Source organism: Esox lucius, chromosome 19 (genome assembly GCF_011004845.1).
Source record: "Esox lucius isolate fEsoLuc1 chromosome 19, fEsoLuc1.pri, whole genome shotgun sequence".
Classification (NCBI taxonomy): domain Eukaryota; kingdom Metazoa; phylum Chordata; class Actinopteri; order Esociformes; family Esocidae; genus Esox; species Esox lucius.
In genome coordinates this window covers 42,720,390-42,739,178 of record NC_047587.1, presented here as the reverse complement: position 1 = coordinate 42,739,178, position 18,789 = coordinate 42,720,390, and the positions used below count along the sequence as shown (strand labels likewise).

At 37.4% G+C, this 18,789-nt stretch overlaps 1 protein-coding gene across 1 annotated transcript; it reads left to right on the top strand.

Moving 5' to 3' along the window:
• The first annotated feature begins 221 nt into the window (after positions 1-221).
• On the top strand, positions 222-18,538 carry th (tyrosine hydroxylase). Its single transcript, XM_010898173.3, has 13 exons — positions 222-539; positions 1,575-1,778; positions 7,649-7,823; positions 9,604-9,692; positions 9,945-10,012; positions 10,326-10,376; positions 11,781-11,926; positions 12,690-12,825; positions 15,960-16,029; positions 16,177-16,233; positions 16,327-16,422; positions 16,844-16,977; positions 17,860-18,538. The coding sequence occupies exons 1-13, from the start codon at positions 456-458 to the stop codon at positions 18,017-18,019; spliced, it is 1,470 nt and encodes a 489-aa protein (XP_010896475.1). The 5' UTR covers positions 222-455; the 3' UTR covers positions 18,020-18,538.
• The last annotated feature ends 251 nt before the right edge of the window (positions 18,539-18,789 follow it).

The window sequence follows — 18,789 nt, the reverse complement described above, 5'->3', positions numbered from 1 at the left end:
TATGCATTTAAGAAAAATGAAGCATGCTGCGCTGATTGGTGAGTGAGACTAACCGACACCTTCCCATTAATGGGCAATTGGAAATCTATATACTTTTTACTTGACAATATGGCACACATTAGGAAAACGCATACATACAAAAAAGACTATAAAGACAAAAGACAAATTGGGGAGCGTGAGTCTGGTGCTGTGTGGTTTGATAAGGATAACTGTTTGTTTGACGTCAGAAGGACTAACAAATGCCACCCTTCCTCACATAGCCTACACACACAAAAAAACAAAAAAAAACACACGCGATAAATAAGGCCGGGAGTAGTGCATCCGTGACAGAGAAAAAAACCTCTGTGCTCACTCATCTAAGTCGACGTATCTGATGAAGTTACAAAGACTTCCTCATTACCCTTACATTGCACAAGAGCATAAAGTTTCTGTTTTACAAAAACGATATTCTGAAGATGCCGATTTCAAGCAGCTCTTCGTCTTCAACGAAGAGTATCCGCAGGGCAGCATCGGAGCTCGAGAGGTCTGATTCTGTTACGGTAAGGAGTAAAGTTTTTATTCCCATTATAAAGCCGTGTCACGCTGTACTGTTAGGTGGAAATATGAATTTTTTCGTTCTTGGTATTACTACCTCTTGCTGATTTATTTAGACTTATAACGTTGTTTGGCTAATGGGCGCAGAGCCTGAATAATTGGCATGGGCCACTTTTACGCACGAGTATTGTGATAAAAGATAGAAAGTGCAATAAAAAAAAGACTACACATTTATTACTAAAATGACTTATTGTGTTTTATCATTTCTTAAGCATTATGAATGAACTATGCAAATGGTTAAAATAAATATTTATTTAGACTTAGTGTGCGAAAGCTCTTCTGTGTCCAATACTATAAACTGTGTCTTATTTAAGTTATTCAGCAGACGATTATAGACCATAATGATATACATTTCATCTTATGGTCTTTTGGATTCGAACCTGCGAAGTCACTAGCCCAATCCCTGAACTGCTAGCGGTCCACCATCTCTAGTGTATTGAAGGTGGTAGGGATCGTGTAAATACTAGATTAGATTCAACTTAACTGTCATGGAACAAGTACAGTACAACGAAATGCAGTTAGCATCTAACCAGAAGTGCAAATAGTAGAGGGCAGAACATTTACAAGTATTAAGTATAGTGTATGTTACAAGGGGGATAAATAATTGTTCGAGTACAAATGGCAATTCTAAATGTCATTCCAGACGTGCAATCGAGGCAAACTAAAGGATTAAGGTAGCATGTGCAACCGGGATGCGGAGATAGCAGCAATAAGGTCCCCGAGGTAGACATGCGTGTGTAACAACTGAAAAATGCAAGTCCGATGGCAATTCTAAATGAGCTAAGAGGCCAATTGAATGTGCAAGGTGTATGTGCAAGTGAAATGCAGGGATTTCAGCAGTGAGGTTCCCGAGCTTGAGACGTACCTGTAACAACTGAAAACTTCCATTATCAGACTTTGCAAGGCAGTGTCAGAGTAGTACAAAAATATCTATACAAACATAACATCATTACCATTTAATGTGCCTCTTCTGGGCATAGTCTCCCAGATTCATAGGGAGACGACAGAGTTTGATCGAGGATGCGCGAAAAGAACGCGAGGCAGCGGCGGCCGCTGCAGAAGCGGCTGAAGCGAGTGAGCAGATCGTGTTTGAGGAAGAGGATGGAAAAGCTTTGCTCAATCTCTTCTTCACCCTAAGGAGTTCCAAGACCCCAGCGTTGTCGCGCTCTCTCAAGGTGTTCGAGGTAAGTCGTTATGAGCTTTGCCTTTTTCTGTACTAACGAAAAGTTGAATTGGATTTAAGATAGATATTTATAGATATTAACGTAGTTTTAAAGACAAACGTAAAATAAGTATACTATTTCCGAGAAAATTGTCTTGCCTAAAGATTGTGCTTGGCGTTCAAGCATTAACCGTAATTAAGACTAACTGTGACAAGAAACAGTAGGCTATACTTAATCTGACAAAAACTGGTTGCTGAAATCTTGAAGAATTTGTCAATGTTTAATTATGACTATGGGTGATTGGAAAAATACATTTTCAAGACTGAAAATGGTTAACTAGTTCCTATTTGGTTATTTAATTCATAAATAATAGAAAAAAAAGGAATTAATCACTAATCACGGACTCCCTTTTTTATTTTATTTTTATTTTTTTTACGGTATTTGTATATAATTTAAAGAAACAAATTGCAATTTGCAGTTTATTTTTTGACATTGAAATTCGGGTGATTTGTTAGCCTTGAATATTCATCTTCAGTTTCCAGAGTGGAAAATAAAAGTGCAAATCCCATGAGATAGTAAGGCGTGGAAAGGCTAATCTTGGCAGAATATTCACTGGACTCGCCTACACACTCCCATCAAATGCCATACCAATGGCACTACAAATGGCCACACGGTGGCACTACAACAAGCTAATCCTGGGAAATGTCTAAAGCTCACGTCCCTCACCTGTGTGGCATAGGGTAACTTTGGTGAAAACGCCCCCCTTAATAGGGGTATTAAATTAGATGTTAATGTAATGACGTTAGTAAACTAGCTATTAAACTAAAAACTACTTATATTAGGCCATATCTTGAACTTTTATTATATTTCAGCAAATGTTTTGTTATAATTTACCAATATATTCTCAGGGGTAAAATACCCCCTGGGGCATTTTGCCCAGTAGGAGAGGGTGCATTTAGCCCCAAACACGATTACCATAAAAAACAGGATTGCTAATAAAAGGTATTATAATTTATTTCTCTGAACAAGTGGATTACAGCCTAAGACCTTCCTACTAACATATCAAAAATCAGTTTAGAGGTCACGTTGCACAATGTTTTCTAAATGACAAATAGTAAGATCAACTTATGTCAAAATAATTTTTGTAGAATTACTTTTCTCAGTTGAGATGATTCAACAACATTTTCTAGATGAACAAGAATAGTGGCAACCAAGGAATGTGTGTAAATAATATGTGGTGATTAGTGGAGAATTACAGGGTTGAGGGTATGTTTAACCCAGGGAGGCGTTTAACTCCAAGCCACCCTAGTTGTAACATTTGGTATACAGACAGTGACAAATTATTGAAAAAAAACTGAATACATTTCCTCAGTAAGGTGTTGGGCCACTATGAGCCACCAGAACTTCAATGTGCCTTAGTATAGATTCTATAGACTCTGGAACTTCATTTTAGAGATGAAACCATAGACATAAAGCATAAATGGGTTGGGATCTGACATCCCAACAGCTCCGTCATCTTACATGCTAGGTAATAGGCTGCTTAGTAAGGCCTGGGACCAGTTTGGAAAAATCGTGGCACAACACATGGTGGTACTTAATGCCGCATCAACTTTTTTCACAAAAAGGACAAATAATATGGAAACAGGTGGATTTTTCCCCCCATGCATTATTAATTGTGTAGAAAAGTATGATAACATACTTCATTTTCTGTAGCGTGTTTTTATTCAATGAATAAGAAATCTAACCATAGCTGTTTAGCTACGTAACCTTAGAGTATCAGTGTTTTTAAAATTAACACTCTCAATCTTGGGTTGGTTTTGTCCACAACAAAGTAGCCTAACCTAGCTGCTCCAAATTCAATTAGTTAGGTAGCTCCATTTAGCTTATTGTTACTAAAATACCAATTTCTACATTTAAATTAAATTATAATATTTTTGTATATACATATATTAGAATGTAAAATCTAATAAGTAAATTATTATCAGAGGAAATAAATATACATTTGCACACATTATACCATAGCCATTTTGTACTCTTAAATTAATACATTATTGAAAACTATTTCAAATGGATGTATTTGTTTATATTCTGAAGAGTACAGTCATTGTATGGGTTATGCTATGCATTATATATTATAAAGGAAATATGTCATTTTTACCATGCCTTTCTATTGTAGCTGATTTAGAACAGGTTCCAGGTAAGATGGCTGCCAAAATGCTCCATTCTGATGTACAGGGGCTCTATGACATCAGCCTATCTAGTGTTTTATTTTCTGTGGAATGAATACCATTATTTCAAAAGATATTCTATCAATGATTGTTTTAATGATGGTCGTGGTGAGCACTATCTAAAACATTGGTCCAAAATCTCCCATAGGTGTTCAGCTGGGTTGAGATCTGGTGACTGTGAAGTCCACAATATTTTATAATTCATCAAACCATTCAGTGTCCCCTCATGCCCTGTGGATGGGGGTCTTGTCATTCTGGAAAAGACCCAATAAACCCTCTTTCAAAGTCACTAAGATCCTATCGACCTGCCATATTGACCCAAATGTTGGATGTTCATTTCTTAATTATATAATGCAGTAGAACTGTATGGAAGCATCTGCCTTCATTATGTTGCTCTATTCATTTATTCAGATTTTTCTTCTAGTGTGTCACCTGTCTTTATGTCTGCATCCACATAATTGTCCACACAAAATCCATAGTCTTCTGGGACAGAATGACCAATCTGTACTTAACTTGGCATGTAGCATCCATACATGAGACTCTAACAATGCTATATTTTAGTAAATCTGTGCAAAAATGTTCACTACAATAGTAAGACACCATCTGTGCAAAGTACTTTCAGATCGACCAAACAGTGGCAGTATAATGGCTATATTTTGCGTATCCTAAACTGAGCTCATGTGTGTAAGTCTAGTTAAACTCTAGTGTGGTTTTCTTAGGCCTAGGCACTGTTGTAGCAAAAACAACTTTGTGAAAGCGTGTTTCACGGAAACAGATTAAGAATAGTCTAGGACAAAAAAATTCTATGAAAATAAATAAAAAACATACATTCTAAACATATTACATTATCTTTCTTTTTTTTGTGCTGTTTTGGAAAGTGGGCATGAATTAGAGAAAGAGCTAATAATGGGGACATTTGTAATTTGCCTTGATAGTGGCACAGTGGGTTGGCTATGCTGCTGAAACCTGGAAACAGTGCTTGCATCTTTAATTACACTTGTGGTTGCTGTTAACCTCAGTATTCTCCATTGTCAAACGCTTCTATAGGCCCTTACATATATATCCTATCGATCAATTAGAATACAGTTCTAGCTACAATCTGAGGTTGAGTTTCGGGGACATTGCTTATGCAGTATAGGACTGACAGACTGAGAATGCTTCTAAGTTCACATCCATACATCTTTATTCTAACTTTACTTAACACTGCTGGACCTAATTACTAAACCTTTTTGAATTACTGTATATCCCTCAATGAAGTATCATAATATTCCTCATTTACCATTTAAAGTTATGAGGCATATCAAAGTAGGTAGGCTATATAGTGAACATTATTTTTCTTCCCTTACCGGACCAGAGTATGTGAGCTGAGCGGGAGCGAGGAGTGGTGTGGGCCCAATTGATTGGAATAGAGAGTAATATCAGATCAGGTCAAAGGGCTGTCGCTCTGTATTACCCCAGTACTGCTCAGTCCACATGGTGCAAGTTTAACATTTTCATAGATTTACACAAGGCAGATTGTGCAGTAGTCAAGTATACAAAAAACACAAAATATGTCATTGTGCCCTTATGCATGGCGTTTTATTTGTCATTGCTCAAGAAAATCTGTCTGGATAAGATTGTCTACTAAAAAGTAAATGTTAACCACAGAATGAAATTACAATTAAATGTCATAAAATTAATAAACAAAATACAGAAAAATCTGAACAAACGTTTTTAAGTGAAAAAAATTGACGACACCAATCAATCCAATTTATTTATAAAGCCCTTTTTACAACAGCAGTTGTCACGAAGGGCTTTTACAGAAACACCCGGCCTTAAACCCCAAGGAGCAAACAACAGTAGTGTTGAATTTATTATTGAACTAATGACAATTATAATAACAACAACAATGTTTTTAACAGCCAGTCACAGCCAGTGCTGTGCCGGATGTTACATTTCTATGTCAGTTGTGTTTAAGTTGTAGTTATTCTGTTTTTGCGTTTCGGTTCTTATATTTCCTGTGTTTTTAGTCTTGTCACCTGTGTTTCTTTGTTTTCTTATCACCTCCCTGTTTAGTTTCTCCAGTTCCCTGTTCCTTTCTAAGTCATTGTTCCTTGTCATGTCTTTAGTTCCTTATAAATGCCAGTAAGTATTTAAATTAAAAACATTTGTTCTGCTCTCCATTCAAGATGTTACAGTAATAATAAAAATGCAGTATGAGCACTAGTTATTCTGGAGTTTTTGTTTAGTAGAATTCTTCTTCCCCTATCAATTTCATGTCAAATTTGTGAGTATGGTTTTGCTTAGTTACAACAGCAGGATCCGGAAACTTTAAGTTTGACACACTTCCTCCTGATGCATATCTCACCAAGCTGAACCACTTCCACAAGTCAATTGGCATGTTCAAATTAGCCAACATCACCACTAAACATGACAGAATAATTACCCAAGTAATTTTTCAGGTTCGTCTCTATAGGTAATTGTTACAAATTAGGAGTGCTAGTCTTTCTGAGACTGATAAACATTTGCTTATTCTGATGATTGAAAATTGCTATGAAATTGCTTTGAACTGAATAGTGTTTTGCTTCAACCAGGAATGTAGCTAGCCCATTTCTACTATATTATTCTATTTCTAACTCCTGTTTTTTATTGTATCTTTGGGCCAGTCTGAGAGAGTTGATTATTATTCCAACAAGGAAAAACAGTTTGTTTTTCAATAGAATCTTTACATTATAGGTCACATTAAAAGTGGAAAATGTTCTGACATGATTTATCTTTCTCTCATTCTTTTACATCACAAAAACCTGGCATTTTAACAGGGGTGTGTCAACCTTTTATATCCACTGTATGTTTGTTTGCCCATCTTAAACTTATATTTTTATTGGCCAGTCTGAGATAAGGCTTTTTCTTTACAACTCTACCTTGAAGGCTATCATCCCGGAGTCACCTCTTCACTGTTGACGTTGAGACTGGTGTTTTTGCGTGTACTATTTAATGAAGCTGCCAGTTGAGGAGATGTGAGGCGTCTGTTTCTCAAACTAGACACTAATGTATTTGTCATCTTGCTCATTTGTGCACCGGAGCCTCCCACTTCACTTCAATTTTCATTAGAAGCAGTTTGCGCTGTTCTGTGAAGGGAGTAGTACAGATCGTTTTACAAGAACTTCAGTTTCATGGCAGATTCTCGCATGGAATAGCCTTCATTTCTCAGAACAAGAATAGACTGATGAGTTTCAGAAGAAAGTTATTTGTTTCTGGCCACAAACACTGATGCTGAAGATACTTCAATCTGCTCAACATTTTTTGCGAGGCTAAAAATCAAAAAAGGGGAATGTAATGATCAATTAGCCTTTTAAAATGACAGGATAGAGTTTCTACCTTTCTGCCTATCTTCAATAAACATCAGAAAACTCACCTTTTCATAGAGTACATAAAGTAGTTCCATACCCACCACCTCTGTATGTTGTTTTTATTAACGCAATATGTTTTATGTTTATTATTTGAATCATTGTCTTACCAGCACTGACCTTTAACTAACTGATTAATTAGAATGCACTTATTACTAAACTGTGTGTTGTGTACTTATTGATGTGGATTAGTGTCAGCTAAATGACTAAAATGTAAATTTAGAAAATGTTTATGCACAAATATACTATATACATGTATAAATCTTATGCCTGACAGACTTTTGAAGCTAAAATCCACCACCTGGAAACACGGCCATGCCGGAAGCATGGGGATAGCCTGGAAGGACTGGAGTACTTTATCCGGTGTGAGGTGCATCTATCTGATGTCAACACACTCATTAGTTCCATCAGGAGGATCGCAGAGGATGTCAAAACAACCAAAGAAGTCAAATGTAAGGACCTTTAATATTTCTGCATAATACACTTTAAACTTAAACTGTACTTGAATTAGGGGTGTCGGTATATACCGGTATTGACGATAACCGTGATATTTAAAAAATGAAATATTGATATCATTTTAATAGTACACACAAATAATATCGTATTCACTTGGCAAAACTAAAGTTGTATTTTTCCAAAAACTCCTCGGTTGATCCACAGCTTATGCATGGACACACGATGCATGTGCTTAAACTCTGGTAATACAGTAAAGTCTGGACCTATACACTAGCATTTGAATTAACGCCTTTTCTGAGCCTATTAACTAGTATTTTTCCAAAAACTCTTGGAGGATCACTTTTGTTTAGCATTTAAGTGTATATTTTATTTATCCAAGTGTAATTGTTTTTTGCCAGACTGCATAATTGCTCAATTCTTATGATTATTCCTAGGAAGTTAGTAGATACTAGTAAGCCTATTACTGGTTAATAAGCTGTTCATACGGCCAGTGGCAAAAGCTAACAGTTCATAGATGCTATTTGTGGTGGAGGTAAACTTAATAAGAAACGTTAATCAGTTTAACACAATGCTCAATAGTGTTTAGCGACTAGTGAAATGCGTAATGCCGTGGCGTTGTGGTTAAAGACAGAGCCTCTCACGTGGAAGACTCAAGTTCGAATTTATTGTGAACAAAGCAATTTATTTATTTTATTTCCACGATTCTCTCGTCGTTTCACTTGATGAAAAAGTTAGTTATCCTTGCCTTATCCTTGATAGAATAGTTATTGTATCAGTGTCATTCACAAAAGTAAGTTCTTATGCCATGAAATGAAATAGCTTTGGCAGACTTGCTAGCAATTGCTCAATTCCTATGACTATTCCAGTAAGTTAGTAGATACTAGTAAAGCCTATTACTGGCTAATACGCTGTTCAAACGGCCAGTGGCAAAAGCTCACTGTTCAAAGACGCTATTTGTGGTTGAGGTAAACTTAAGAAACGTTAACTGGATGAATATCATTCACAAATGGGCAATTAGCTGTTAAAACGACCAGTGTCAAAAGTGGATTTGTTCATAGACACAAGAGACTATACTGACACGCCTTGCACGTAGAGCTCTGTTGTGTAGTGGTTAGCAACACATCCTGTCACATGGGGGACCCGGTTCAAATCTCAAGAGGGCAATACTTTCTATTGCGGTCCGGCTGAGCTAGGCTTGCCTGGGTTCTTGTTTTGTATGCTTTTTTTATTTGGAGACTTATGGTTACAGACTCTCTCCAATCCATACACTCGTATTTTGAGTTTGCCAAAAAAGAGAAAAAAAATACCTTAAACAAAGTTGAAGATGAATTTGCCTGATAGCATTTTTGTACTTCAAATTTTCTATAGATACTGCGATAATATTGTTACCGTGAATTATTTTGGCCACGATATTCGTGTACTGAAAATCTGATACTGTGACAGCCCTAACTTAAATGCAGGTGATAATGTGGAATTTGATGTGAAACTTCAGCAGGTAACTATTGAATATGGTGTAGCCCATTTAAAACCCTTCAAATGTAACCTATCTGAATCATGTTCACACTCTGTAAATCTCAGAGACATTCAAGTTGAATGAGCCTGTTAAATTCCAATACTTGATTGTCTGTTCACCTCTGTAGTTATTTTACAACCTTTACAACAATCATGTAGTCCTATTGAAGCTACCTTTAAGTTGTTCATAGCCATTAATGAAGAATAAATATGAGACAATGTATATATTTGTGATTTTTTTAATGTTTAAAATGTTGCCTTTAGTTCACTGGTTCCCAAAGAAACTCTCAGAGCTGGACAGATGTCACCACCTTATAACAAAGTTTGATCCAGACTTAGACCAAGAACACCCAGTAAGTGAATGTATTGAAACAGTCACCGTAGCTACTGTAGACACACATATCCATGTTACCGTGCAATTGAACAGTTATTATTTTACTGTTATTCATGTGAAATACAATAGTGTTACAATATTGTGCCATCAAAGAATAACCTCATTACATTGCTTAAACACTCATTGTAATGACAATGTAATTGTACTGTATTTAATTTAAAACTATTGATATTGGGTCTCTAGTCATGTTTTGTGTGTCGGTTTTGTACAGGGTTTCACAGATCCAGTGTATAGGCTGAGAAGGAAAATGATTGGAGACATTGCCTTCAGATATAAACAGTAAGCCCAGCAAAGTTGTTCCTTATTATAACATCCAGCATTTTAAACATTTGCCCTAACACAACTATTTACTTACCCAGCCATATACTGTATTACCAAATGCTGAAACTTTCCGGAGTTTGGGTCAAAAATGAACTGCCACTTGCTAATCAAAATTAACAGCTTTTGTCAATTAGTTCTACATCCTGAAATGTTAACATTTCATGATGAAGACGATTGACTACTTTACACATAATTTGATAAACCATTTATAAAATCCAGAATGTGGACTCTCTGATGGTGTATCCATTAATTTAATTATTCTCTTTGTCAGAGGAGAGCCCATCCCCAGAGTCGAATACACAGAGGAGGAAATAGGCACATGGTGAGTGGCACTAGCAAATTCTCTGGTCACTTTTAGGTAGGGTAGCCAAACCGTTTTAGCCTACTGAACTAATACCTATTACCTGGGCATCAGTTCTAGGTTCTTCATGACTCCTTGTATCTCTTTTAATATTGGACCAGGGTAATTTATTGTATACGTTTTGTGATACCTGATTTCTGTATTGTCACCATTTGTCCATTATTTCATGGTATTCACAGCTATAGTTATTTATTGGTAGTTTCCATGATTCCCAATGGATGGAGGTTGCAAACAAAGCAATCTAGAGTAAAAGCTTTTGATCGATTATGTACAAATGTCGCAGAGAGATTAAAGTAAATTGCCCAGAGCATGTCTATCCAAAATGTCAATTCAGTGTGTAAACATAAGATGACTCTGACTCACTCCATCAACTGGCAATATTGGGTTAGAACAATACAATAACTAATTACTGCATGTTTTGGGGAAAATAAATGTTTTGGTTCCTTGAACAAACCTTTCCAAACCATCAAGCACATCCATCTGGTACAAGCTCTGTCCTGGATAGCCCCTTATTCCCTATATACAGGATTACATTTGATCAGATCTATCTTACTCCCAGTCAAAGTGATGTTCTCTATGTAGGGAATAGGGGGCCATTTGGGACCTCAAACAGGATAACCCAGTTATCAGAGTGCAACCTGTTTTTTGGTTTGGAAAGATTTATAGTAGATCTGGAGGAAAGCATGCTGCCATAACTCATTTACCCTCAGCTCACCATTTTGTAAATGGTTTATAGAAGTCTGTTTTTTGTGGTCAACAAATACTAGTATTTTAACTTGTATGACATTTATTTCGCACTTGAAAATTTCTAGAAATGAATCCACTTACCACTTAGCCCTCACGCCCTTTGACATTTTAATCTGAAACGAGATGATGTTTGCATGTTTGTTTTTTAGGTTTCAGGTGCTGTTTTACATGTGAAGACAAATTATTGACAATTGAAATAAATCCATACTTGCCTTTTCCCTCACCACAGTACAACAGCAATAGAAATAATAGCATAAATAAAGTAAAATAAATACAAAATAGGACACCTTAAGGACACTAATAATACTGTGGGGATGTTTAGATGTTACACTAGTAGTCGTACTGTTGGGAAATAAAAACGTATTGGTGTGGGATCTCACGGATGAACAGCATTTGGGTGTCCATGATAATTCTGAGAATCTTTGGCAGACACCGCTTCTGATATGTCCTGAATAGGTGAAGTACAGGTCTTAATTAAACGCTGTAGGGCCTTGCGGTCGAATGTGGAGCCATTATAACAGCTGGTTGAGATGCCGTTGATGGTGTTTAGAGAGGACCCAGTGTGGATTGGAGTATATGTTGTGTTTTCACATGTATGTTCTCATGCGTGTTGGACAGGAGAGAGGTATACTCCACCCTGAGAGAACTGTACACCACCCATGCCTGCAGTGAGCACCTGGAAGCCTTCCGCTTGCTGGAGAGACATTGTGGGTACAGCCCTGACAACATCCCTCAGCTGGAGGATGTGTCACGGTTCCTCAGAGGTACTCAAACGTACTGCCTATATAGCATCCTCAGAGGTACTCACACGTACTGCTCATAACATATTCCCTATAGAATGTACTAACCCCAACCCGGTAACCCAGATGTGCAATCATAAGAAGAAATGTTTAAATTTAACTCAACATTTTTGAAAAAAAATTGTTAATCCCCTGGATTACAGACATTGGAGTCTGTCACCATATCTTGAGATATTTTTGGTAAAATACAGCCCCCTTGTTATTGCAAGTGGGAGTGGATAGTCAACTGGCATATGAGTTAAAATTGGTAATGGGGATAATTGTGGTTAGGTTTGTGGACAACTGATTTAGGTTTGCTACCATATCAAACTAGGTAACAGTACAAGTACAAACCTGATGTAGTCTGCCACATCCTCTCATTAAATCCACCAACGGATCATTATTTTCAAAGAATTTGCTTGTCCCATAATCTATACATTTTTGTACATTTTCTTCATGGGACTATTCTATATCATTCTTCATTGTAGGCATACGTGTTTGTTATATTTGAACTTCTAAAAGAAATATATCAGTTTTTAATGGTGAGTGTGCATTCCACTCTTTTCTTACTAGGTACTGTAGTCAATAATTTTATGCCAGCTAAATATGAGCATATTTATTTTTTAGATGCAGGAACAAATTCTAAAACATTGTTTGTTGAATGTAACATTTGAATGGTTCTTTATTGCTCTATCATTCTCATTTCTTACTTTTTCTTATCCTATCTATTGCTCTTCCAAACACACAGAGCGCACCGGGTTCCAGTTGCGTCCGGTGGCAGGCCTTCTCTCTGCTAGGGACTTTTTAGCCAGTCTGGCCTTCCGGGTTTTCCAGTGTACCCAGTACATTCGGCATGCCTCTTCGCCCATGCACTCTCCTGAACCGTGAGTGATACTACAGTTTCAATGTGTCCATAGTCACCAAACAAGAAATTGTAGACAGGCATGATATGAATGGATCTGATTACTGATTATCAGAGAGTTATGCTCATTGCTGTATTTCTATTTGTTCCACACTAGTGTCTCCAGCTGAATGCACCCCTGCTCTACAGGTGTAAAACATTTGGGTTACACTTTATTTGAAGAGCAGAAATGACCATTTTACATATCAATATTATCAACAAACCATTAATAATAAAGTAAATGCTGGCTAAGGTTAGGTTTAGAGTTTTAAGGCTTAGAAGTATCAATGTAAGGGTTAGGGAAATGATTACGTTAGGATGAGATTTATGTTTAGGGTGAGTGTTAGTAGGTAGTTAACTAAAATGTTATGGATTGTCTGTAAAGTATCTAATTCACCAAAATGTACACTGAGTAAAATGCTAATAAAAACAGAATGCAAGATGTTCAAATCATTTATCCCTGTATTTAAATGAAAATAGTACAAAGACAACATATCAAATGTTGAAACTGAGAAATTGATTTTAGGAAAAGACATGACCATTTAAAATTTGAGGCCAGCAGTTTCGTATAGTTGAAATAATGACGATGAACCCAATCATCAAGGGAGAGAGCAATTCAAGTATTTATAGCAGTATTTGATAGTCTATTGTTAGTCTATAGTCTATTTACAGACTTGATACTCAAGCTCATCTCACTCACTCTCAAAGAGACTTCCGGTTGTCCTCTACTTATAACGTCACAGGACAGAATTACTGTAAGCCCATTGGCTACTTACTTTTGCGCTTTGAATGAAAGTGACTTTCTGTCTACTGTTAGATTCTGTCCAAGTTTGATCCATGAACAAAATAAATGCAACCGGAAGTCAGGGGAGAGACATCTTTATTCAGCATGAGGCTACGATGTTAACCTTCCATCTCTCTCTCATTTTTCTCTCCAAAGATTACAAAGTGAACATAGTATTTATGCCCCAGCACATCCCCTCCATTATCTGTCTGTTATCTAACCTTACATGGCCTAATAGTGTCCCCTCTTAAGTTTCTTGGCTCCACAGCTTATCATGTTGTGTGGGGCCCCTCAGTAGTAGATACCCAACTGCTTGCGATACAGTACCTCATATAGCACAAGATCACAAACCACTCCTCTAACAAGAGAATAGAAATAAAATACATGCATATCATCATGTAAAGACAGGTTTCCTCACAATGGTATGTGCCAACCTACGGTCCATGTGTCTATTCATAGAGTCTATGACAGTCAGATGGAAACTCCTATCAGGAGGTATGGACAGGATGTGTGGAAACCATCAGAAATGGGGCATCACATTTCCTACCTAGTGTCCTTCATACAGAGATAGTTAGTACTCTCATACATTGTGTCAAGCTTAATTCAATTACTTTCATGCTCAATATCTATCAGTACAGATAAACATATGTTATTTTGTTATCTAAACATAAACAAGCATACATTCATAAACTTCAACAAATTTCCATTTTATAATGCGGCAAATGTTTTCAATGGGTGACATGTCTGGACTGCAGGCAGGCCAGATTACCACTCTGACTCTTTTACTACGGAGCCATGCTTTTGTAATACATGCAGAATGTGGTTTGCATTGTCTTGCTGAAATAAGCAAGGCCTTCCCTGAAAAAGACACTGTCTGGATGGCAGCAAATGTTGCTCCAAAACCTCTATATATTGTCCGGCATTAATGATGCCTTCACAGATGTGCAAGTCACCCATGCCATGTGCACTAATGCACCCCCATACACTGATGCTGTCTTTTGAACTGTGTGCTGATCAGAAGCCGGATGGTCTGTCTTCTCTTTAGTCCATGATTCCCCAAAATAATTACACATTTTGATTTGTCAGACCACAGGTCTGTTTTGCACTTTGCCTCAGTCCATCTTACATGATATTGGTTCCAGAGAAGGTGGTGGTGGTGGTGGTTCTGGATCTTGTTTATATCTGTTTACAGGAAATTTTAAATGAAACAACAAAGATGCAATTGAAGTGCAGACTTTCAGCTTTAATGCAAGGGGTAGAACAAAAGTATCGTATGAAACGTTTCAGAATTGCAACCATTTTAATTCACAGTCCCCTTGTTTCAGGGGCTCAAATGTAATTGGAAAAATTAACAATCATAAGTACAATTTTCATTTTTAATACTTTCTTCAGAATCCTTTGTAGGCAATGACTGCTTGAATGCATGGAACGCATGGACATCACCAAACGCTGGGTTTCATCCTTTGTGATGTTTTGCCAGGCCATTACTGCAGCTGTCTTCTGTTCTTGTTTGTTCATGGGTCTTTCTGCCTTAAGTTTTCAATTCAGCAAGTGAAATGCATGGTCGATCATGTTGAGATCAGGTGATTGACTCAGCCAATGCAGAATATTCCACTTCTTTGCCTTAAAAACTCCTGGGTTGCTTTCGCAGTATGTTTTGTGTCATTGTCCATCTGTAAAGTGAAGCGCCGTCCAATCAACTTCACTGAATTTGGCTGAATCTGAGCTGTCTGCTATATCCCTATACCCTTCAGAATTAATCCGGCTGCTTCTGTCTTCTGTCACATCATCAATAAACACTAGTGACCCAGTGCCATTGGAAGCCATGCATGCCCATGCCATCACACTGCCTCCAGCGTGTTTTACAGATGATGTGGTATGCTTCGGATCATGAGCCATTCCAAGCCTTCTCCTCACTTTTTTCTTCCCATCATTCTGATACAGGTTGATCTTAGTATCACCTGTCCAGAGAATGCTGTTCCAGAAATGGGCTGGCTCTTTTAAATGTTTTTTGGCAGTCTAATCTGCCCTTTCTATTCTTGAGGTTTGTCCAATTATTTCCAGACCTAACTGTATGGTTTCTTCTCTGCATGGCATAGTTTTAACTTGCATTTGTGGATGCAGTGGCATACTGTGTTCACAGACAATGGTTTTTGGAAATGTTCTTGTGCCCATGCAATGAATTCCACTGCATAATCTTGTATGTTTTTAATGCAGCAAGGGCCCAAAAATCACTGCCATCCAATATTTGTTTTTCTCTGGATTCTCTGAATCTTTAAATGATATTAAACCTAACATTTACTAATCCTCACATTCTGTTTGGGTTGCCTTAGGGATTGTGTGCACGAACTTCTGGGTCATGTCCCTATTCTCGCTGACCGGACGTTCGCCCAGTTTTCTCAGGTGACTAGTCCTGCAAAATATTGGCTTTATTGAAGGGACAAAATATAATTGAAATCAATAAAAGAAGCAGTTCTGAAGTTTGAGTTGAGATTTTGCACTGCACCTTCTCTCCATTCTGTCGAGCTAACCAAGACCTCTTTGTCTTAGAACATTGGGCTTGCTTCACTGGGGGCTTCAGAAGAGGATATTGAGAAACTGTCAACGGTAGGTTTTGCTGCTGCAAAATGGCTTGGATTATGAAGCTTGGATTATGTGACTAACATTGCAAATATGTCTCTTTGTGTGTGTGGATTTCAGCTCTACTGGTTTACAGTGGAGTTTGGCCTGTGCAAACAGGGTGGCACAGTGAAAGCCTATGGGGCAGGACTGCTCTCCTCATACGGGGAACTGGTGGTAAGTAAATGCTTTAGAGTAGACGGACAGCTTGCTCTTCTTTCTTTCATCATTATTTCTCTCTGTTCTTTCCTGTCGATCTCTCTCCTCTTCACTAATTATCTTCTATCTCTTCCATCAAGTCTCTTGTCTCATGCTATCTTAATCTCTCTGTCCTCTTCTCTCTTTTGTTCTTCCTCCATCTGTCAATCTCTTCTGTATTGCTCTGTCGCTCTTCTCTCTTTTTTACATCGTTCTGAAATCCAAGCTACATCACAAATCTATGAACCACTAGATAATGGAACAGAAAAACCCACCCCTAACCTAATTTCCATTTAAATGTTCAATTACAGTAATATCCAGAAATTTTTCCCGACATCAACCATCCATCTCTGTCACATTCTCTCACTCTCTACCTCCATTTCTTCCCTCTCCTACCCAGCATGCTCTGTCGGATGAGCCAGAGAGAAGGGAGTTTGACCCTGAGGCTGCTGCCATTCAGCCCTACCAAGACCAGAACTACCAATCTGTGTACTTTGTCTCAGAGAGCTTCAGCGATGCCAAAGAGAAACTCAGGTAGCCCACCAGTCACACATACATAAACACACACACAGGGTCAAATGCACCTTTAAGAGACTTCATTTGTTTCTGTTCTTATTGTACCTGCAAGTCATTTTGCACTGAATGCGTGTGAAATCACTGAGTTTTACCAAAGCAGCAATTTGTGATGGAATGGGATCTGCAGTGTTTTTAAGATCTTTTGAGATGCCTTCTTCATGGCAATGTAGGTGGTGGGGAAGTGGTCAAAGCCCTAGTATGGGTTCAATTGTGGCCTACTTCTATTTCAGCACCCTCATGCATACACTCACCTATTCAATTAAGTATGAAATGACAAATACATTCAAATGAGTTATATTTAAAATATTTTTTAAAATTTTTAATGGGTTAGACAAGTTAGACTAGCTTCTGACAAGCTTTAACTCTCACAAGGAACATTTCTCATGAGGATGTCCTTTTATACATATTTTAGGCAATTATATTATGCTTTGGAGACTTAATTACAGAAAGTTAAATAAAGTATTGTAAAAGGTTGATAATACAGGTTGATAATAAACAACTAGAGATCCAAAATAACAAACTTGTACTAAATGTAACCTTGTAATCTAGCCTTCATGGAGGTATGGCATCTATCTGAGTAGGAGGAATTTATATTGTAACTGAAACTTTGCAACTTTATATTGAAACTAAAACTTGACAACTTTATATTTGTCATATATGCTAATGAAATCACTTAGCTGAACATATTAGATGTACCACCTCTGTTTTCTGTAATTAGCGCCCATTATGTTCCTGTTTGATGTAGTTGGCCTACTGAGGAATAAATTAAACAGATCCTTTCCTTGCAGAGTAATCCAGAGCGATTAGGATTAATTAAGAATTGTCTGCCTTTTTTAACAGATCATACGTGGCTGGGATCAAGCGGCCGTTTTCTGTGCGGTTTGACCCCTATACCTACAGTATAGAGGTCCTGGACAATCCCTTGAAGATCCGAGGAGGCCTGGAATCTGTCAAGGATGAGCTGAAGATGCTCACAGACGCGCTCAATGTGCTCTCCTGATGACTGACATTACTGTTACTGCTGTCCGTGCCACTCTGCTACATGTGATTTGAGACATTGTTGTCGTATGCTCACATAAAAGTACGCTTTAAGTGGCTGGCTAAGTGATGACCTTGAGACTATGTGATTTTATGGTTCATCTGGTGTATGTCTCTAAGATCTGTTGTGTAGATGGGTTTGGTATTATCTGGGTTGGTTCTCATGCTCAGTAAGGCCAGGATTAAATTAGACTGCGCTTTAATAAAACGCTACATTCGTCAGTTACCTATGTGAATTCTTGAATTATTATTGAATTATAAGTTGTGAACCGAGTATTTGGTTGCACTTTGGTCCCCCTACCAGTGATGTGTAAGGATTGTGCTTCTTGCGATGTAAAAGCAGAATAAAAATACAGAGCAGTATCTGATGTTTATATATATACACACACACACATATTTATGCTTGCACATTAAGTAACACCATTGCACTCTGTAAAGAAAAAAAGTATCAATATCACAAAAATAAATCATGTTAGCATTACCTGGTGGTGTCTATCCTGATTCCTCTGCATACCCAGTGCATGTACTGCTGTTTTGACTATTTTCATTCACTATTCCTATCTCATCATCTCTTTATTATGCAAAAGTTTTATTATTAAAGAAATGCAGGCCATGAATAAAAAGCAAAAAATACAGCAAAAAGGACCAAGATAGGCACAATGTTATTTGTTGTTTAATTAAATTCATGGAATATTACAAGAGTTCATCGATGAGCAGCCAGCACATTGTGAG